Raw genomic sequence first — 23,769 nt, forward strand, 5'->3', positions numbered from 1 at the left:
TCCCAGATGAGAGGGAGGTTCACAAGATTTTCACTACCACCACCCTCTCCTCCCAGCCACCAATGTCTGAAGAATCTGTACCAAGAATGACAATCATGATTTCAGTCAAGGAACCAAAAAAAAATATATATTCAATAGAGACATACAGGAAAACTACATTATGCTTAAGGCAACACAAAATGAAACAATATCAAGAGTATTTCTATATCCACCAAATGCCATAAAAGGTAATGAACTGCAAAAAAGGTCTAAAGAGTAAAACAATAATCATAGGTGACTTCCTGTTGAAATAGAACCCAATATTAGTACCACACTATGAGAGTGCAAGAATGTAGTCATATACAGTTTGATTGTTTTCAGGCAGTGTCTATTGGGTAAAGACAATATGTATCAATAATTTTTTTAATGTAAAAAGCTTTTGTAAAAAAATCAATACAGATAGGATAAGAAAAGATATGGATGAGGAAAACAAGTTTTGCAATAATATCTGACATGTAGATAACAAAGGTGGAGAGGCTGTAGGAAGATGGTGGTGCTAAATAATTGTTGATGAACCATGAACTGGATCAGCACTTGTAGAAAACAATTAGAAGGCATGCCAAAAAAGTCACTAAAATTTTTATAGCCTTTCACTCAAATATTCATAGTAGAATTATTCGTTATAGCAAAAAGCTAGAAATAAAATACTGCATGATGATTGGGAAAGGGCTGAACAAACATTAGTATAGGAATGTAATGGAATATTCCTGTGCTGTAAAGAATGATGAATACAGAGAAGTTAGAGAAACATGGGAAGATCTGCATGAAGCGGCACAGAGTGAAGTAGAACCAAAAGAACAAAATGCACCATTACGGCAATATAAAAAGAGGTCAATGTCATGAGTCAGCAAAACTCTGGTCAAATATAATGATCAATATGAGTACTATACTATCAAAGTCAAAGGGCATTTCTTTCCATTTTGTGAAGAACTCATCACTCGTTCTCAGGGAGTAAACTCTGTAGTGGTGGTAGGGGGCACTATTGGGATGTTCGTTAGGAAATGCCTGTTGCACTAAGACGAAACGTAACAATAACATTTAAAAAATAAACACAACGTGCCAATGGATGTAAGAACAAAGGAGGAGGTACTCAGGTTATATATATACTGAGAGAAGGATGTAACAGTGGGCCAGCACATGTGCTACACTGGGAGCTGCCCCAGAATGTCAAGAGACCCAGAATAAGGCTCCCAGTGGGCTGGCTGGTCCTTCTGGGGACCATTTAGGGGAGGACACGCACAAGCAAAGGCATGAATGGGTTGTGGTTTGTGTCCCCAAACTTATTTGGCCAACCGCCTCTTTTTCAGGAAAAAAAAAAAAGTTACTCAGCACCCTCCTGGAAATCTATTTTCTTTAACCCTTTAGCAGTTTTTTTTTTAAATTTGCATCATTTCAAAAAATATAAAATACTGTTTTTTAAAAATGACATCTTAAATTTAATAATTTATTATAAATTTATGGGTTTTTTCCTGCATTGAAATTTTGATGATGCAATATTGCATCATATACACATATAGTATCATATTGTAAACAAGTCATCACACACACACATTCCTGCCGATGCATGCTGGACTTCCCGACAGTGCCTGACATGCTTGCCTGCCAACACTTGCTTGTTAAGACCCGTCCTTGGACTTGACCACCGATGAGTTATAATTTGCATTTTGTGTGTTTACTTGGGAAATAATGTAATCACTACAACTTTAACTCTATTACATAATAGGTGAAACACGTAGGGATGGTTTTTCAAAATTTTACAAAATTTTCTTTTCTTCTTTCCTTATGTTTCCACCGCCCCTTATTTTTATTCAACATCCCCCCAACTGCACCCAAGGCTACTACTGTCCCCGCTATCATTCCAGCCCCCCTCCCCAGGGGCTGGTATTGTCCACTTTGGGAACCTATGATTTAGCACCTAAGGGCCTTCATAAATGTGTAACTGAAGAAAGAGCCCACACTGAGGAAATCACAGAGCCAACGGACTAGAGAAGGCCTGTTACTGGTTGTGAATTTTGCCTTTCCAACTCAAACTCTCATAATTACACAAAAGCAATGCAGTTTGAGTTTTCTGACTTTTGTGATAATTCCACCTATAACTGAACTCTGTAAATTATATCTAATTTATGAGCTATGTTAAGATATCGGTCTTTCTCACAAAACACAAAAGTGGTCACTGAAGCCATGAGAATGGCTGAGATTACTGAGAGAAGAGAAGGGGGTCAAGAAGACAAGAAATCTTAGCACAAAACTTTGGGGGGAATACTCAAATTTATATGAAAAGATGAGAAGCCAGCAGGAGACACAAAAAAGTGATCAGAAAGAAAGGAAAACTATGAGAATGAAATGTCTCAGAAGACAAGGAGAAAACAATCCAAAGTGTCATGTGTTACATAAGAGATCAAAAAGGGTAAAGACAGAAAAGGGGTCATGGGATTTAATGATAAAGAGCTGTTTCAGTAGGGTGGTGGGGATGACGACTTGACATTTAGAGCTTGAAAAATGAACTAGTGGTAAGGAAGTAGAGGAAGTAAAAGCAGATTATTCTTTGGAGAGATTTGGCAGTGAAGGGATAGGAAGATACTCTGAGGGGGCGGCAGGCCAGGGGAAGGGTTATTTTTAAGGACTGAGGAAATCTGAACATGTTTGTGAACTGAGGGGAAAGAGCCAGTTAAGGAGAGACTGAAGATGCAGAGAAGAGAGAAGGCAGAATATCTAGAGATGCAAGGAGGAGAGAAGAGAGGAGGCGATTGAAGGTAGAAGAAATGGAAAGATTAGCTTTGGCAAGGAAGAAGGCAATCTCATCCTGTGAGAATGAAGATAAGGAATTGAGATTGAGTGAAGACAGAGGTTAAGAGTGAAGCAGCAGAATTTTCCCACATCTTCTCATAAATCTTTGATAGCAGATTCATCATTACCCTTTTTATAGTGTGTAACAAAGTACCACAGTTCCCTCCCACTCCCAACATAAGGGTAGATGTACGGCCCTCTTTCAACAGGGATCAGCTTTTCCCTAAGAGGAGAAAAAGCTGTTGAAGGGACCTGATTAGCCCCAGCTTCCTTGATGGAGCTTCCTGGTCTTCTAAAGGCTTAAGATGTCTCAGCTATGTAAAGTTCACTCTCAGACTTGGTGGGTGCCATGTTAGAGCAAAGCAAACCTCTGTCGCATCAACTGTTCAATGACTTAGAAGTACCTAATTTCATGCCCAAATCAAACCCAAACTAAGTGCTGGAGTTAGGTCTGCCTCTTACATAGTGTAAGAATACCACTGTTCTGTGCCAGATAGCCTAGCAGTTCTTTTTCATTACAGTACATGCATTTGCCCATACCCTTGACGTCTTTTATTTCAATTCTTATATAAATGCTGTCATTGGTAACATTAAGCAACGTGTTTACAGCACATATCTGCCCTTTGTCCTTTGAGTTCTTTGTAATTTAGTTCCTTGGTAATCATGCCTCAAAGCATCACTAGGAGAATGCTGCTGTTAAAAAGGTGTTTTGTTTTGTTATGCAGTGGGGTATAATTTTGGATCATACAAAACACTTCGTAATTTCCCCAGTGCAGTCCTGCCTGATCTCCTCCCACTACCCAATTCCAGGCCCAACTCATTCACCTGCATCATTTGTCCAAAATTCATGTACTGAATACTAGAGTTCAATGGGCTCTCTCTCTAGCTACATATTATACTCTAGATAATAAGCATTTTTTTTCATTTTTGGGTTCTAAACTTAATAACAATCACCAAAAAGAACATATTCAAATAAACAAGAAAAGTAAAAAGAAAAAACACCCATAAACTCCGAATTATTCACTTTATTAAAGGAAATTTGTAGATATATAAATCCACAGCATAAATAAGTGAAAAACATCGTTCCTAGGTCCCCTTTTGCACTCTGTTTAAAAAAAATTTGTTGCTATTATTATTTCAATGTAAAGATAGGCATGGGGTGAAAAATATGTTGGGAAACAAGGTTCAAGAATAAGGAATGGGAGAAACATGTAGAAAGTGCAGAAGCTTCATCCCTATCCTTCATGAACACTTTCTTCAAGAAAAGAATTGGAAGGCACCAGATGAGCACTGAATAGTATCACAAAAACTGAAATTGGTTATATTTTAGCAGAACAGGAAATGATATGTTACTGATATGGGAGTCATTCCTGAATCACTGTGTACACTGACTTGTTAGATGAAGGATCAAAATTAATTCAAAGCTAGCAGAACAAAAATGATAAATTAATATGAGGCAAAATTAAACTAACTCCAACTTGGCAACTAAACAAGTTATTGTTGCAAAAATGGGAAATAGATGGAGGAAAGGAAAACAACACGGATTTAATATACTTTTATATAGAAGCTGAACCAATGTAAATCAAATGATACACTGGTTAGAGCAAAAGAATCTAGAATGTCTTAGTCTTACTGACCAAGCAAGAGACGACAGCCAAGAGCAATGCCTGTTTTGAATATAAGCTCATTTGTAAAACCTGTAGAACTATAGTGGAAGATTATGATTAGTATTGGCTTTTAAGACAGCAAGAAGCAGTGGAAGGAAAAGCTAGTTTAAAGAAAGTTTGGCAAGAGACCCAACTAAAAGTCATCCCTAGGGCTTTAAGAATAAAACTTGAAGAACAATAGGCTAAAGATGGAAAATTCTGCAAAGATTTTTGTAACAAACCCTCTTCACCCTCCAAGACAGTGGAGTCACCACAGTCCCAGATGTGCTTCTAGAAAAAGTGGAAACAGCACTGAAGAAAACAAAGCTGAGAAAAGCAGCTGGAATATTCGAAATATACACAGAAGAGGTCCATGTTAGAAGCAACACAATTTTGAGGTTGTTAAGGAATTGATTCTGAAGCTATCTATAGGACGGAAAGACACGAAGGCAAGGAAAAAATATCAGATATTATTGCCAGAAAAAGGAGACCAAGAGAACACTAACAACTACCAATCTGTATGTCCATATTCTTATCTACATAGAAGTTACATGAAAATAACCCACACGTGGATTGGGGACACCCCCGATGAAGGTATTAGAAGAACAAGTAGGTCTTCATGAGTGACAGTCCTTAGTAGATGACATTTTTATCATCACACAATTCAGAGATGTAGAGAGAATATAAGCTACCACTGTGCTTGATGCTTGTGGACTATAAAAAGGTGTGACTCAGTAAAGCAAAACATTCTCTTAAAGGTTTTCCTCCAAGAAGGAAGAAAAGCTATTCCTCTCACATGTATGTCAAAACCATACAAGATTCCTTCAAAGACTTAGAGATCACCTTGATAGATGACCCTCTCATCATTACTGTCAAGATGTAAACAGGGAGGCATATGTTCACCATTGTCATCAATCAACGAATACACATCTATTAAGCAACTATGTTCTGGGTACCATGCTAAGTGTTGGGAATACAAAGGCAAAAATGAAACATTCCCTGCCCTTGAGGAACTTCTATTCTATAATCCTGGGGGAGATCCAGTGCAGAATACAAGCTGAAGAGGGATTTCCTACCAAGGTAAGACCCTCCAAATGCTCCTGTTTGCAGATAACAGTGTGCTAATTGCATGAAGGCCCAGAACATTGTAGAGACACTTCCTAATGAGATACACTAGCAGCACTCCAAAGAGTTTCGCATAACCATCAACTTAGGAAAAACTAAGATGAAGACTGTCTATTGTCCAAATGATGACACATAGTTGGGTAGGCAACCTACAGAGCTTATCTGTCAGTATGTGTATCTTGGACACACGCTAAAAATAGGCAAGGAAGAGAGGGGAATAAGATGAAGAGCTAGTTGGAAAGTATAGTCCTTTTAACAACCTCAAGCTTCTCCTTGAAACAAAGTCCCATTAAAAATACCAGCACTCCTGCAGTGTTGTATTGTTGGAAGTCATGGAACACTGACTTGGAAGAATTGAAACTAAGGATCACTGAAAGGGAAAGGCACACGGTGGGCATGAACAGGCTATAACACAGCACAAATAATGGAATTAGGAAGAAGAAACAAGAAACCATAAAAATACAGGCCTTCTTGGTCAATCTTTTTTTGGGGGTAAAAACCACTTGTAAGCTTCTCCATTCTTTTGAAATCTGACTTTGGAGCACTTGTAAAACTGTAGTAGAAGGGGGATTGTGAGGCCCCTCACTGGAGGTCCTTAACAGAAGTTAAATGACCACCTGGGGAAGATGCTGTGGATGGGATTCTAAAGGGCATGAATGGCTAGACTAGATGGATTCTGAAGTCTCTTCTAACTTGAAATCCCTTGATTCAATGAAAATTTGATTAATAACCCAAAGGGGAGAAATGATAAAAAGTAAACAAAAAGCAACAAGGACACTGTTCTATTTCACAAATATGTTAAATCCCTTAAAAATTTTGCAGGGTTGGAATGTCCATAGAACATTTCCTGCTCTAGAGCTGGAAAGGCCCTCAGAGGCCATCTGGTCTAATCCCTTCATTTTACAGATGAAGAAACTAAGGGTCAGGGAGGCAAAACGGTTTGTCCACAGTTACGTCAGTAGTGTCAAGAGGTGGGACTTAAACCCAATTCTCTGACTCCCCAAACCATCACTTTGGTCAGTCATCCAATAAACATTTATTAAACACCTACCATGTTTCAGGCACTGGGGATACAAAGAAGGTAAGAGACAACATGCAACAACTGCAGCTAGACAAGCTACAGACAGTATCATTTGGAAGTGTCTCAGAGGGAAGGCAGTAGAATTAAGGAAGATCCCAAAAGGTTTCCTGCACAAGATGGGATTGTAGCTGGGACTTAAGGGGAGACATGAGGAGAGATGAGAGAGGATCAGATCCCAGGAATGGGACACAGTTAGTGAAACTGCACCAACTCAACAGCTGGAGTGTCTTGTGCAAAGAACAGTGAGGAGACTGGTGACACTGGATTATAGGGTGCAAAGAAGGGATTAAGTGTAAGAAGACTGGAAAGGCATGTGGGGGGGATGGGAGGAAGCTAGGTTACAAAGGGCTCTAAAAGCCCTCCTTCAGACAATTTTATGTTTGATTTTAGAGGTAGTAGTCTGGGCGGAGGGGGGGAGGGTGACACAGTCAGAGCTGAGCTTTAGGAAGATCAATCTGACAGCTGAATGGAGAATACACTGGGGTGGGGAGAGACTTGAGGCAGGCAGACCCACCAGCAGTATTGTGACAGTCTAGGCTTGAGGCGATGATGGCATCTTTTATGTGAAAGATGTCATGAAGGTAAAATTGACAGGCCTTGGAAACTGCTTGGATATGGAGAGTGAGAGAGAGTGAGGAGCTCAAAATGACCCCTAGGTTCTGGGCCTGGCTGACTGGGAGGATGGTATTGCCCTCAACAACAATAGGGGAGTTTGAAAGGGGGGAGGGTTTGGGGCAAAAGATAATTAGCTCAATTTTGGACATTTTAAGTTTAAGACGTCTACAACACATTCGGTTGGAGATTTTTTTTTCATTGTACTATGCTGCCTCCCATTGTAGAATACTGTACTAAAGTACTTACAGTAACTAAGACTATGGTCCCCAACCTCAAAGAACTTATAATCTGCCTTAGCTTGAAATTCTGCCTAATTCAGTCCCAACATCTAAAAGGTCTTAAGTAATAAAGCAGATACAGAAATCCTTCAACAACAGCCAATGGTTTCCAGATGTTTATTTCTTTATTTATTTCTACTACACACACACACACACACACACACACACACACACACACACGCAAATTGGGTGAAGGAAATTGGGAGAACGGATTTGCTAAAAACAAATACTTCAAAATCAACATTTCTTTAAGCAAAGGCCTTCTTGTCAAAATTAGAAAGAATACCTTTATTTCCTTACTTTTTTGCTTCATACAATGGAAGAGACAAAGAAAAAAGACCTAAAAGTTATCTTTTGTTCACTGAATCCTTTGCTACATTTTAAAACAAACAATATATTCTATTCCTATTACCATCTTTTCAATCCAATTAAAAAAAAACCTCATTCTTCTCAAATTTGAAAAGCTGAGTAAGACAAAATTACTTTGACATTAACAGTGGCTCAATTAATTTACATAAAGGCTTTCTAATGATTCCATCTAACTAATAAGTTTATTTAACCAAATTTTAACCTGATGCAATTTATAAGCTGAGAGAGTCAGGATTTATAATGAACTAGAATTGTGTTGTTATAATTGCCGCATATTTGGGGGAAATACTGAATGTATCTTTCAATCAGGCTTCAAAACCACGGTAACTGTTCAAAGTTTGAATTACCTTATAAAGGAAATGAATAGAACAGCAAGAACACAGAAATCTGTCGAAATGGAATGCCTATTTTAAAAAATCAAGTTTAATAGCAGGTTCAGCTTAAGAAGCTCACCCAACAAATCACAAAGGCAGTCTTTTTTGCACAAAATATAAAAAGACAAATACTCAGCATAATAAGCATGAAAATTAGAAGGCGCTGTTGAAGCTTTAGTACTCAATCAATCACGACTCCCCTGCTACAGTTGGAATTTCTCCCACTGACATCCTGAGTAGCTTTGACCCTTCTTAGTTTCCAAGTCTGACAAAATCACATCTTGGAAGTGGTCAGACTACTGGCAACTGGTGAGTACAGTAAATCCCTTCTCATTCTGTAACTCCAGTAAATGTCCTATTTGCATTTTTTCCCACCAGATGTTTTTACCAAGCGCATACAAAAGGCCTACTGTGAACAAGATGAATGTACAGATCAATGTGTATCATAAGCCCCCCTCCCCTCACTCCTTCCAACATCTAGCTTAGGAAAAGAGGATCCAGGCACCATCCTATGTACTCTTTTATTCTTTGTCAAATTCATTTTTTACCACAAATATATGAAAATAAACATGAAAGAGGCCATTTGAAGACAGTGCTGTGGCTGGCATATAGGGGCTGAATTAAAACTTCTCTTTTTAAAAAATTCAACACAAACGGAGAGGACAACTAAAAATGCAGCCGAGTCCTAATTACTACCATCACTTAATTGAATTTAACACACATTTAGTAACCATCAGTAGTATGGGACTTGGCAACTGACTGACTGTGAAAGAGAAGGGAAGAAATGAATATGAGTTGGGATGGGAAACAATGTTGGGAGGATGGTAGAGAGTTATCAACAGAAATAAGGGAGTTGGAAGGAGGCCAAAGATTGAGGGAGATGAGGGCCCACACTCGGGTGCTGGCTGGGCCAGAGGAGGTGATAGCACCTCTCATGTAAAAGCTGTTAGGATGGTGAAATGGACAGGCCCTTGGAAACTGCTTAGATGTAGGGCGAGGGGCGGGAGAGGTCAATTATGGACCATGGAGGTTTGAGGTGCTGGAAGGATCTCCAGGTAGAAATGTCCAGGGGAATGGGAAATGCAGGGATGGCCCTCAGGGGAGATCAAGATCTGGGAATCATCCTTACAGAGGAGTTAATTAAAGTCACTGAGGTAGAGGAGATCACCAAAGGAGAAAATATTGAAACCAAAGTTTGAAGCCTTGGGAAGCTCCCATACTTACAGTGAAGAAAAGAGTCAGACAGGTAGGGTGAGAAACAGGAGAGAACAGCTCTACTGAAGGTGAGGAGGAAAAGTGTAGGGCAGTGTTGACAATGGCAAATGCTACAGAAGAATCAATGAGACTAAAGGCTGACTTGGGAGAGAGCTGTTTTGTAGAGTGCAGGGCTAAATTCAGCTTGTAAGGGGTTAAGAAGTAGATACAGTGGGGAGTAGTGAGGGAAGTTAGCATTAGAATAACATGGAATGATTGATATGGCAAGACCTCAGAGGAGCCAAGAGGAAACATGTGGAGAGATGAGTCTTGGCAAACAGACAGAAAAGTTTCGAGGTGAAGGAGGAAAGTGAAGTGGGAGATGAGGCCATCATGTGAGGGCAAAGCATTTGACAAAGTCACAATGTTATTCATATTATAGACAACATGATGGGGTGGAGGTTACAGGATAGTAAGTTATGTGATTCAGAATGGCCAGACGCTGATGATTCTGACATTTGTCTGCCTCCCAGATCGGTTGTGACTATCCTTAGAGGGAGAATTGATAAACGAGTTCTGTTTTAGACATGGTGATCTTTAGATTCTGATAGGGTATCCATGTGGAGATGCCCAATTGGTAGCTGCCAGTTAAAATTCTAGAACTCAGAAGAGAGGTCAGAATCAGAGGCCTAGATCTGGGGGTCAGCTTCCTGGAGGGCACAGGTTAAATTGGGAGAGCAAGTGAGATTACCAAGAAAGAGGTGTGTATGAAGAGAAGAGAGAGCAAGCCAAAAAAAGCACCTCTTCAGACAGAAAAGGAGCCAGTGACAAAAAGAAAGGAAGAGGTGTTAGGGAGACAGGTGAAAAAGAAGGCCGGCGGAGTCTCCCCAGAATAGCGACAACTCCCCATTATGCTGCGCTTTAGGGCTGACAGAATGCTTTTCCTCACAACAATCCAGTAGTGAGGCAGAGAGTGAAAGTATTACTAGCTCTATTTTAAGTATAAGTCAATTGAGGCCCAGAGAGGTTAAGTGATTGGCTTGAGTCACAAAGTGTGGAAGGCAGGGTTCCAATCTCCTGACTCCAAGTCCTGTGATCTTTCTAAATCACGCATCCCAGTAGGAAAAAAAAGTGGAATATCAAGTGATGCACAAAGTCAAATGGTTTAGATAGGTCCAAAAGGATGAAAACTAACAATATGTCATTGGTGGAAGAGACAGTGTTGCCCATCTAGCAAGAGCTCATGATGTCAGTGATCATTTTGAGAGAATCCCTTCAGAAAAGTGACAGGAAAGGAAACACAGTGCTAGGAATTGAGGAGCGAGAGGGAGGCAGGGAATATAAACTACTAGTTAAGAGTGGTTTTCAGTTATTCAGACAATTCTATTTGAATAAAAAGAGAAGCATTGTATACAAGTACAATTGCTTCTTGCTTTAAGATAACACAATGTATAAATCTTCAACTTATAAAACAGGTAAACTGAGAAGAGTGATCACAGAATCACAGAATTTGAGAGTTGGGAAGGACTATGTAGTCTAACCCGTATTTGGGAGGAAATTCCACTCTGACATACCTGACAAGTGGCCATTCTGCCTCTGTCTGAGGACCTCTGGTGAAGGGAAGCCTACTAGATGTGAGAGCCAGCTATTCCCCTCTACTCGTTAAGGAGTTTTTCCTAACATCAAGGCTGAGTTTGCTTCCATGCATTTTCCCCACATGGCAGTCCTTCACATAGTTGAACACCCCACCCTTTGGTTTGGTCAACTTTCCTCAAACAACAGTACAGTCAGTGACCTGGCCTCATCATGAATTCAGGATATGACAGTGACCTTTCCCAGACTGGTCAAGCCTGATGATTACTATCCAAATCTGGTTATTCATGTGGGTACAAATGATATTGCCAGAGGGAACCTAGAAAGCATTGCTGGTGATCATAAGTCCTGGGCATAAGACTAAAGGCCTCTAATTTACAAAAATGAAATCTATAAACTTTCAAAGCACTATGTTGACAAAACTGGAGTTAGGAGAACTGTATTCTATTTCCTGGTGTGATCCTTGACTCCTCACCTCTCCCCACCACATCTCATCTGCTGCCAAGTCCTGTCAATTTTTACTTCTGTGACATCTCTCATATATGTCCACTGACACTCTGACTATGCCCACTCGGAACTATGCCCAAAGGGCTATAGATATGTTCATACCCTTTGACCCAGCAATACCACTTCTAGGGTTGTATCCCAAAGAAATCACACAAGCGGGAAAAGGACCCGTATGTACAAGGATATTTATTGCGGCTCTTTTTGTGGTAGCCAAGAATTGGAAATCAAAGGGATGCCCATCAATTGGGGAATGGCTGAACAAGCTGTGGTATATGAAGGTAATGGAATACTATTGTGCTATAGGAAATGGGGATGATACAGACTTCATAACAACCTGGAAAAACCTACACAACATAATGCTGAGTGAGCGGAGCAGAGCCAGGAGAACGTTGTGCACAGCCACAGATATATGGATTCCATGAGGACCAACCCTGACAGACTTCGCTCTTCTCAGCAACACAAGGTGCAGGCACAAATCCAAAGGACTCACGATGGAGAATGCTATCTACATTCAGAGAAAGATCTATGAAGTTTGAATGAAGATTGAGGCACACTTCATGATCACCTTTTTCTCTTCTCTTTTGTTTTTGTTTTTGGGTTGTTTTTTTTTTTGTTTGTTTGTTTTGGTTCTGTTTCTTCTTTCTCATGACTCATTCCATTGGTCATAATTCTTCTCCACAACTTGACTAGTGTATAAATTAATTCAATGCGAAGTTATTCGTGGTAGTTATATGAGATTCCATGCCGTCTTGGGGAGGGAGGGGGGAGGGAGGGGAGAAAAAATCTGGAACTCAAAATTACGTAGAACCGTCTGTTGTAAACTAAAAATAAAAATAAATATTAAAATAAAAAAATAAAAAATAAAAATAAAAAAAAGAGAAGTGATTCTTAACCTGGGGTCTGTAAACATAAAAAACTTTTTTTAGATGACTGTATTTCACTATAATTGATTTCTTTGATAATTTTATGTATTTAATTTTATGCTTATGAAAACATTCTTCTGAGAATGAGTCCACAGGCTTCACCAGACTCATTTCCAAAGGGGTCCAGGATACACAAAAAGGTTCAGAATCCCTGAAATTAGAGCAAGGGTTGGCAAACTTCTGCCCACAGTATTTTAAAATATAAAATCATTCTTAGGTCTTGAGAGGCACAGAAACAGACTGCCAGCCTCTGGAAGTAGTTTGTCAGCCTCTGAATTAGAGGAAGGTTCTAGTATATTGGGGAAATTCTTTATGGAAGATCTATGGAAGAACACAGCACAAAATGAGATTTGAGAGATTGGAGAGAGTACCTGATGGATGAGATCATAGAATGAAGAAATTACTGAAGCTCTTCAAAATTAGATTCTTCCAAGCTGCTTTGTTTATAAATTGGAAACCATCCAGCATACTCTACCCTGCAAAACACTGCAAAAAATCCTGTCTGTCCAATGAATGGAAAATGGTGGGGAAAATTATGGTATATCACTGTAATGGAATAGTGTTATATTGTGAAAACCTGATAAATACAATGCATACAAGGAATTATGCGAAGATCTCTACAGAGGGTCAAGTATAGTTAGCAGAAAACAATGTAGTCTCAACTCTGAGTGCCAGAAACCTTGGGCTTCCTCCGAGTTCAGTCCTAGCCTTACCCCTTGAGCAGAAGCTTTAAATATTTTAGTGGTAAAAGGATGGAGAAGTGAAGTATAAGTATATGAGTAGAACTTGTACATTGTCTTGTTAATGCTAAACTTTTTTAATTAATTTTTTTGTTATTCTGAACAAAATACAAATAAACATTAGTATCTCCTTATGTAAAGAAGAAAAAGTCTTATATATGAATCCAGAAATCTCTATTAGAGACATACTGTATTTGTCTTAGAGTAAATAACAAATGCAACATGTTCAATATTAAATTTAAGTCTCAAATATGACTTGGACATTCAGTTACTTGACCGCTGTTGGTTATTTGACTTGAGAAATGGTATGCTAAAGATTGGTGATTCCAATACATCTTACTAAATTTCAACTGATTAAACAAAAAAGCAGCATTCTAGTAAGAGTCTACAACCTACTGGAATAAGGTCTGCTTCCTAAATAGCCTCATCTTGTATTCTCATGTCATACAAGCTTACTTGGCTGTTACTTGGCTGTAGAGTTCAAGAAAATAACTCCTTGTCTTCCTTAAAATCATACGTAGCCATCTACCTAAAACCATCAGCAAGCATTATATGCAATGGGGATAAGCTAGATGCATTTCCAATAAGATCAGGGATGAAACAAGGATGTCCATTATCACCCCTTCTATTCGATTTGGTACTGGAAATGTTAGCTTTAGCAATAAGAGAAGAAAAAGAAATTGAATAGGCAAAGAAGAAACTAAATTATCACTTTTTGCAGATGATATGATGATGTACTTAGAGAATCCTAGAGAATCAAGTAAAAAACTACTTGAAATAATAAATAACTTTAGCAAAGTTGCAGGTTATAAAATAAACCCACATAAATCCTTAGCATTCCTATATATTACTAACAAAGCCCAACAGCAAGAGATAGAAAGAAAAATTCCATTCAAAGTTACCGTAGACACTATAAAATATCCAGTTGTCTACCTGCCAAGACAAACCTAGGACCTATATGAACACAATTATGAAACATTTTTCACACAAATAAAGTCAGATCTAAATAAATGGAAAAACATCAGTTGCTCATGGGGGCCAAGCTAATATAATAAAAATGACAATTTTACTTAAATTAATTTACTTATCCAGTGCCGCATCAATCTAACTACCAAAAAAATTATTTTACAGAGCTGGATAAAATAATAACAAAATTCATCTGGAAGAACAAAAGATCCAGAATATCAAGGGAATTAACGAAAAGAAATGCTAGGGAAGGTGGCCTAGCCATACCAGATATTAAACTGTACTACAGAGCAGCAGTCATCAAAACTACCTGGTACTGGCTAAGAAACAGAGCGGTGGATCAGTGGAATATGTTAGGTACACAAGATGCAGTAGTCAACAACTATAGCAATCTACTCTTTGATAAACCCAAAGAATCCAGCTTCTGGGCTAAGAATTCACTATTTCACAAAAACTGCTGGGAAAACTCGAAAATTGTAGGGCGGAAACTGGGCATAGACCAATACCTTACACCATATACCAAAATAAAATCAGAATAGGTTCATGATTTAGGTATAAAGACTAATACTATAAACAATTTGGGAGAGCAAGGAATAGTTTACCTGTCAGATTTATGGAAAAGGGAAGAATTTATGACCAAACAAGAGATAGAGAGCGTTTTGAAATGCAAAATTGATAATTTTGATTATGTTAAATTGAAAAGTTTTTGTATGAACAAAGCCAATGCAACAAAGATTAGAAGGCAGACAGAAAACTGGGAAAGAATTTTTACAACTAGTGTCTCTGATAAAGGCCTCATCTGTAAAATATACAGGGAACTGAGTCAAATTTATAGGAATACAAGTCATTCCTCAAGTGAGAAATGGTCAAAGGCTATGAACAGGCAGTTATCAGAGGAAGAAATTACAGATATCTATAGGCATATGAAAAAACACTCTAAATCACCATTGATTAGAGAAATGCAAATCAAAACAACTCTTAGGTACCACGTCTCTCCTGTCAGATTGGCCAATATGACAAAGCATGAAAATCATAAGTGCTGGAGAGAATGTGGGAAAACTGGAACACTGTTACATTGCTGGTGGGGTTGTGAACTGATCCAGCCATTCTGGAGAGCAATTTGGAACTATGCCCAAAGGGTTATAAAAATGTGCATACACCCTTTGACCCAGCAATACCACTTCTAGGGCTGTATCCAAAAGATTATCACACAAGTGGGAAAGGGGCCTGTATGTACAAAAATATTTATAGCAGCTCTTTTTGTGGTAGAAAAGAATTGGAAAATAAGGGGATGCCCATCAATTGGGGAACAGCTAAACAAGTTGTGGTATATGAATGTAATGGAATATTATTGTTCTATAAGAAATGAGGAGCAGATGGACTTCATAATAACCTGGAAAGACTTACATGATCTGATGCTGAGTGAGGGGAGCAGAACCAGGAGAACATTATGCATGATTACAGACACACGGTATCTGTGATGATTAACTTTGATAGGTTTGGCTCTTCTCAGCAATGCAAGGTTCAAAGACAGATCCCAAAGGCTCATGATGAAAAGAGCTACGCACATCCAGAAAAAGAATTACGGAGTCTGAAAGCAGATTGAGGAAAACTATTTGCTCTCTCTTTTTTTCCTTCTTTGTTGGTTTTGTTTCTTCTTTCTCACGATTCATTCTATTGGTTATGATTCTTCTCTACAACTTGACTATTGTGTAAATAAGTTTAATGTGAAGGTATATGTAGAACCTAAGGCGGATTCCATGCTGTCTTGGGGGGGCGGGGAGAGGAGAGAGGGGGAGAAAATTTGGAACTCAAAAACTTGTGGAACTGAACGTTGTAAACTAAAAATAAAAAAGAAATCAAAAAAAAAAACTCCTTGGTAGTTGATATCATTCAATTTGTTTTTTTTTTCCTTTTTTAATTAAAATTTAAAGAAATTTTTTATTCATAACGTTTTCTTTTCAAATGTTGAGTTTCAAATTCTCTCCCTCACTACCATCCCCTTCCCCACCCGCTGAGAAGGCAGTACGATATCAATTACACAGATGAAATAATGTAAGACATATTTGCATATTAGCCATATTGCAAAAAAGCAAGAAAAATAGTGACAAAATTATACTTCAATCTGCATTTAGAGTTCATGACTTGGAGATGGACAGCATTTTTTCATCAGGAGTCCTTTACAATTGTCTTGAATCACTGTATTGATCAGAGTAGCCAAGTCTTTCACAGTTGATCATCATTATGACATGGCTGTTGCTGTGCACAATGATCTCCCAGTTCTTCTCACTTTATGTTGCATCAGTTCTTATAGGTCTTGCCATGTTTTTCTGAAACCACCCCCTCGTCATTTTGCACAGCATGATAGTACTCCATCACAATCATGTGTCACAACTTGTTCAGCCATTCCCTAATTGATGACTTCCAACGAGGAGATGACTTCCATCCCCTCAATTTCCAATTCTTTGCCACCACAAAAAGAGTGGCTAAAAATATTTTTGTACATATAGATCCTTTTCCTTTTTCTTTCATCTCTCTGGGATACAGGCCTAGCAGTAGCATTGCTGGGTCAAAGGGTATACATAATTTTATAGCCCTTTGGGCTTAGTTCCCAATTGTTCTCCAGAATGGTGGGACCAGTTCACTATTCTACCAGCAATTCATTAGTGTTCTTTTTCTTTGAGGCTTTGTTTGCAGCTGTTTTCACACTGTTGTCTTCTTCTGACTTTATGTCTTGGTCTTTCCTGACACTGTAGTAGCTTTTTAAGATCAAGTTCTTTTGTTGTTTGCTCATTTTCTCAGTCTATTTCTTTTTTTTTCCAATTGAGAAATTTATTTAAACAGGACAAACAAAACAGGTGCCTCCTTGTCTCTGCACTTAGAAGAAGGTGTTGGGTCTCTTGGTAGTAAAGCGTGGTTTGTGCTGGTGCCATAGAACTCTGTGGGGCAGAGGGAACTTGATTTTGGAATTGGGAAACTGCTTGACTGCGGGACGGCGGCACTTGCTGGCAGGAATTTCTTCCACTTTCATGATCTGGATAGAGTGAGCCCGGGCACGGTGACAGGCTCCCATATCTCGGTAGCACTGAGTGACAGCACCAGCGGTGGTCAGGTCCCTGTACTCCCTGTACATGTTGTGGGTCCCACTCCTGGAATTGTAGCGCAGCCAGATGCCAAAATTTTTCACTCTAAGAGGGGACTTTTCAAAGACCTGTCCACAGTATACAATTTCTCCAGAAGACTTCTTCATCTTTTTCAGCTGAGAAACAAAGTACCAGAATTGGGACTTTGCTACAACATGGTTAGGAGCAAAGATCCGCATCCAATAAAGAGGCGGCACTGGACTCTTGGGAGTAGGCAGGCAGCATCCAACTATCTTATACTCTCTCAGGGTGCCCGAGGCCTTCATGGTGCTGCCACCTCACTCCCCGCCAACCCGCAAAAGGAAAGCTCAGTCTATTTCTTCACTTTGAACTTTATGCTAAAGTTGGGCTCTGCTCATCTGGGAGTGAGGAGACAATGTCCCAAGCTTCAGGCTTTTTGTGCTTCTGTTTTCAGAGCTAGTTTTGGGGGTCTGCAAGTTTTTGGTGCTTCCAAGACAAGTGTGATCCTGGGAGAGGTACAGTCACTGCTCTCCTGGTCTATACTGACCTTTACTCAGGTATGGTCCCTGGTCTCCTGAAGCCACAAGCACTAGTGTTCCTATTCGCTTTGGAGGTATGACCAGGACCCCTGCTCTCTTATTACTGACCCCTAATGTTCCCCTTTGCCCTAGAACTGTGTTTCAGAACTGCATATGGGCAATAGTTGCCAGTCAGCACCAGCTGTACCCAGTGCCAACAAAGGGTCCCCTGTAATCTCTTTTTGACCAGTTGTCTAACCCCCTTATCATCTACGGGCTGAGAGTTCCCAAAGCTGCTGCTGCTGCTGCATGTAGGCTCTAGATAGGCTTCTCCTGCTGACCTCTAAAGTTTTCTTAGGCCAGAAAAAATGTTTCACTCAGACCTTTTGTTGGCACTGCTGCTCCAAAATTTGGTTTGAGGCGTTATTTTAAAGTTGCTTGGAGGGAAATGTTGAAGAAGTTCAGCTGGATTGGCTTTAATCTGCCATTTTGGCTCAATGTCATTCAATTTGTAACTGAATTTAAGTATTGTTTTTATTAAGTTTGTGAAGTCTAACCATGAACAATGAATATCTCTCTAATTATGTGTCTTCCTTTATTTCTGTGGCTTAAGCCCCATCTCCTATTTGAGACCTTTACTGGTTCCCCCAGTTGCCTCTCTCTCCATCCCCTGAAACTGTCTTGTAATATATATGTATATGTTGGTTCCTCTGATAAAATATCCTTTGAGGCCAAGCAATGCTTCCTTTTCATTTAGCACATAAGTTGATTAATAAGTTTTTGTTGACTAATAGTTGACTAATAATAATAAATTGCTCAACTGAAGGGCCAATTTGAACACAAAACCTATTTAAATCCTGAGTGTATCTTAGTAAATTAACTCTAAGATATTTTATGCATTTTAAAAACTTATTTTGAGAACTCTCATTTTTTCTTGTTTTTTGTTGTTATTAAGACTGTATAAAAATGTGATGGATTTTATTGATTTCTTTTTTCTCCTGCTACTTTACTGAAGTTGTCAATCACTGATTAATTAGCTCCTTCACTAATTCTCTGGGGCAGAGGTTTTTAACCTGGGATCTGTGAACTTAAAAATTTTTTTGATTACTGCATTTCACTATAATTGGCTTCTTTTGTAATCCTATGTATTTAATTTTATACATTTAAAAAACATTTGCTGGGGGAAGGAGGGAAAGATAGGTTTCTCAAATGCCTGTCAGAGGGAGGATTTATGGCACACAAAATACTAAGACTTCTTGCTCTGAAGTGTTCTAAGTAGAACATCATGTAATCTACAATTATGGATATTTTGGCTGCTCTTTGCATATATTTGTACCTTTATTCTCTCTTATCTTACTGCTATATTTAGAGTTTCTAGAACTGTGTTGGGCAACTAGGTGTCGCAGTGGATAGAATGTCCAGCATGGAGTCAGGAAGATTCATATTCCCTAGTTCAAATCAGACCTCAGACACTCAGTATCGTGTCTAGTACCTGTGTGACCCTGGGCAAGTCACTTCATCCTGTTTGCCTCATCTATAAAATGAGCTGGAGAAGGAAATGGTCAATCACTCCAGTATCTTTGCTAAGAAAACCCCAAATGGAGTCATAGAGACTTGGACATGACTGAAACAAACGAACAAGAACTGTGTCAAATAATAGTGTGGTAAAGGAAGCTATATGGCCAAAGATTTTCATAACCACATTATATAAAGTTGCAAAAAAAAGGGAAGCATCTTAAAACTCCAACAATAGTAAAATGGTTAAATAGATTTTGGTAATTCATGCAAAAGAAAACTACAATGTAAGTAAGATAGACAAGAATAAGGAATACAAAGACATCTGCAAAGTCTTTAATGCAATCGTGTAAAACAAAAAATAAAAACAAAACCCCCCATATCCACAGGTGTAATAGCAAGCACCCTAGTATACTCAGGATGGCCTGCTAGCACAGGTTATTTGATCTGCTTTTAAAGGAAAAATAGCATTTAAAGGGGTCAACAATCTTACTTTAATCAAACATATATATCATTCACTTAATTCAGGGGAAAGGTCAGTACCCTGAACATAGAGACAAGCAGAGAAAACAGCACAGATCAACAGACAGGGCTTCTAACTGTCTGACCAAAGCAATACACAGGTAGTCACCAGAGAGAGAAGCACCAACAACCGGGTTTTGAAAGGGGGGAGGGAGGGCATGCTCCTTAACGGCAACCCAGAGTCTTGTCTGGCCAAATCACACGAACATTCTTCCAATGAGTGAGCCCCCAACGCAAAACCTTGCCTCACAGTACATATACCCTTCTCAGAGCCAGAGGACATCACATCTCTAGTGACTCAGTGCCTAATTAGAAATTAGAAAAAGGTATGAGCCTTCCTACAAGCAAGCTTCCCCCTAAGGGGAGCCCCAGTGGGCTCTATAAAATATGACCACAGAAAATCAATGAGTATGAATTGAGAAAGGATCCTAATGGGGCCTTAGAGGAAGTGATTGAACATTTTTTTAATGATACTTTGTGTATTGAGATGAATGTAAATGCAAATAGTTATAAGTATAGTTGGTTGCACTGAAGTTCAGTGTTAAGTTTTTAACAAAACATTTAGCTGAAAAATAATAATGGGGAAATTGGGCATTCTAATTTTACCCCTGTATTTAATGGAAAAGTCCCTAGTGTTTTTCCATTGCAAAGAATGCAAACTCTTGGTTTTAAAAATATTTTTTGATCATATCAAAGAAAGGCCCTTTCCTGTCTGTCTCTGCTTTTTAGGTTTTTTAACATAAATGAGCACTGTATTTCCTTAAAAACTTTTTTTTCTGCAACTTTTAATGTGGTTTTTGTTGTTTACATGATTCATTATGCTCATTGTTTTCTTAACATTGAACCATCCTTGCATCCTTGGTATAACTCCAACTAGGCCATAGTGAATAATTGGATATGTTACTGTAGGCTCTTTGCTAAAGTTTTGTATTAAAATTGTGCATCAATATTCATTAATGAAATTGGTTAATAGTTCACAGAATAACAGAATTTCAGAGTTGGAAGGAACCTCAGTGGCCATTTAGTCCAATCCATATGCAAAAAATAATCCCTTCCAAAACAGACTCTACTAGTGGTCATCCAGACTTTGCTGGAAAGGCACTATTTCTTGAGGAAGTCTATTTCATTTCTGGGTACCTCCGATTTTTAGGAAATTTTCTTCATAGGAAGCCTAAATTTGCCACTTTGAAATTCTGAGGTCTGCCCCTGGGGCCAAAGACATTAAGTTTATTCCCTCTTTGACATGACAGCCATTCAAATACCTGAAGACAGATATCCTGCCCCCTCTGAATCTTCTATACTTTAGGCTAAAGATCCTCAATTCCTTCAACCAGGCCTCATCTAAAGGCCCTGAACTTTCAAGGCAAGAAGCTAAGGCCCTCACCCTCTTGGTTGCCCTTCATCTTATCAATCTCTTTTGTCAGATGTGGTATCCACGATTGAACACAGCACTACAGATGGTCTCACTGGAGCATAGTACAACTAGATGGCCACTTGTTTATTCTTGGAATCTAAGCCTCTTCAAAAATGTTTTTACAAGAAACTGGACATTAAAGATCAATACAAACAACTAAACTTACTTTTTTGTGGGAGGTGGAGGAGATGTATCTATATCAAAACCCACTCACTCTCCCTCTCTTCCCCATGCCCCCAAGCCTTTCTCTCTAACATGGACAGTCAAGCCTGGCACGTACTAAGTGCTTAAGAAATACAGTTTTGAATAACAACTGTAATTGAACATTATAATACAACTGAGAGGGACAGGTAAGTGAAATCTGCCAAGACCTTTATGAAATAAGAGATAGGGAAAAATAAAACCACATAAATCCTCAGCATTCATATACATTACTGACAAAGCCCAACAGCAAGAGATAGAAAGAGAAATTCCATTCAAAGTTACTGTAGGCACTATAAAATATTTGGGAGTCTATTTACCAAGACAAACCCAGGGCCTATATGAACATAACTATGACACACTTTTCACGCGAATAAAATCAGATCTAAATAAATGGAAAAATATCAGTTGCTCATGGTTAGGCCGAGCTAATATAATAAAAATGACAATTCTACCTAAATTAATCTATCTTTTCAGTGCCATACCAATCGAACTACCAAAACATTATTTTACTGAGCTGGACAAAATAATAACAAAATTCATCTGGAAAAACAAGAGGTCTAGAATATCTAGGGTTTTAATGAAAAGACATGCTAGAGAAGGTGGCTTACCCATACCAGATATTAAACTATACTACAGAGCAGCAGTCATCAAAACTGCCTGGTACTGGTTAAGAAACAGGGGTGTGGATCAGTGGAATAGGATAGGTACACAAGAAGGAGAAATCAACAAGTTTAGCAATCTACTCTTTGATAAACCCAAAGAGGCCAGCTTCTGGGCTAATAATTCACTATTTCACAAAAACTGTTAGGAAAATTGGAAAATGGTAGGGCAAAAACTGGGCATAGACCAATATCTTACACCATATACCAAAATAAAGTCAAAATGGGTTCATGATTTAGGAGTAAAGGCTGATACTATAAGTAATTTGGGAAAGCAAGGAATAGTTTACTTATCAGATTTATGGAAATGTAAAGAATTCATGACCCAACAAGAGATAGAGAGCATTACAAAATGCAAAATGGATAATTTTGATTATGTCAAATTGAAATGTTTTTGTACAAAAAAAGCCAATGCAACAAGAATTAGGAGGGAAGCAGAAAATTGGGAGAAAATCTTTGCAACTAGTATCTCTGATAAAGGCCTCATTTCTAAAATATACAGGGAACTGAGTCAAATATATAGGAATAGAAGCCATTCCCCAATTGAGAAATGGTCAAAGGATATGAACAGGCAGTTTTCAGAGGAAGAAATTAAAGATATCTATAGGCATATGAAAAAATGCTCTGGATCACTACTGATTAGAGAAATGCAAATCAAAACAACTCTTAGATACCACATCTCTCCTGTCAGATTGGCTAAAATAACAAAACAGGAAAATGATAAATGCTGGAAAGGATGTGGGGAAATTGGAACATTGTTGCATTGCTGGTGGAGTTGTGGGCTGATCCAGCCATTTTGGAGAGCAGTTTGGAACTATGCCCAAAGGGCTATAGAAATGTTCATACCCTTTGACCCAGCAATACCACTTCTAGGGTTGTATCCCAAAGAAATTACACAAGCGGGAAAAGGACCCGTATGTACAAGGATATTTATTGCGGCTCTTTTTGTGGTAGCCAAGAATTGGAAATCAAAGGGATGCCCATCAATTGGGGAATGGCTGAACAAGCTGTGGTATATGAAGGTGATGGAATACTATTGAGCCATAAGAAATGGGGATGATGCAGACTTTGTAACAACCTGGAAAAACCTACACGACATAATGCTGAGTGAGCGGAGCAGAGCCAGGAGAACGTTGTGCACAGCCACAGATATATGGATTCCGTGAGGACCAACCCTGACATACTTCGCTCCTCTCAGCAACCTAACATGCAAGGACAACTCCAGGGGACGCACGATGGAGAATGCTATCTCCGTCCAGAGAAAGAACTGTGAAGTTTGAATACAGATTGAGGCGCACTACATGCTCGCCTTTTTTGCTTCTCTTTTGTTTTTGTTCTTGGGTTTTTTTTTTTGGTTCTGTTTCTTCTTTCTCATGATTCATTCCATTGGTCATAATTCTTCTCCACAACTTGACTAGTGTATAAATTAATTCAATGCAAAGTTATACATGGTAGTTATATGAGATTCCATGCCGTCTTGGGAAGGGAGGGGGGAGGGAGGGGAGAAAATCTGGAACTCAAAATTATGTAGAACCATGTGTGGTAAACTAAAAATAAATAAATAAAAATTAAAAAAAAAGAGATAGGGAAAAAATG

At 38.8% G+C, this 23,769-nt stretch overlaps 2 protein-coding genes across 3 annotated transcripts in view; both read right to left on the minus strand.

Annotated features, from left to right (window-relative positions):
* Window positions 1-23,769, minus strand: part of AMMECR1 (AMMECR nuclear protein 1) — a 140,121-nt gene that overhangs the window by 42,627 nt on the left and 73,725 nt on the right. The gene's annotated exons all lie outside the window — the stretch shown is intronic.
* LOC118833071 (60S ribosomal protein L18a-like) lies at window positions 17,116-17,646 on the minus strand. The gene has a single exon (XM_036740459.1). The coding sequence runs from the start codon at window positions 17,644-17,646 to the stop codon at window positions 17,116-17,118; it is 531 nt and encodes a 176-aa protein (XP_036596354.1).

This window comes from Trichosurus vulpecula (assembly GCF_011100635.1).
Source record: "Trichosurus vulpecula isolate mTriVul1 chromosome X unlocalized genomic scaffold, mTriVul1.pri SUPER_X_unloc_1, whole genome shotgun sequence".
NCBI lineage: Eukaryota > Metazoa > Chordata > Mammalia > Diprotodontia > Phalangeridae > Trichosurus > Trichosurus vulpecula.

What these genes read in the sequence shown, in the direction of transcription:
- LOC118833071 (XM_036740459.1), bottom strand. Translation starts at nt 17,646, where the DNA reads ATGAAGGCCTCGGGCACCCTGAGAGAGTATAAGATAGTTGGATGCTGC.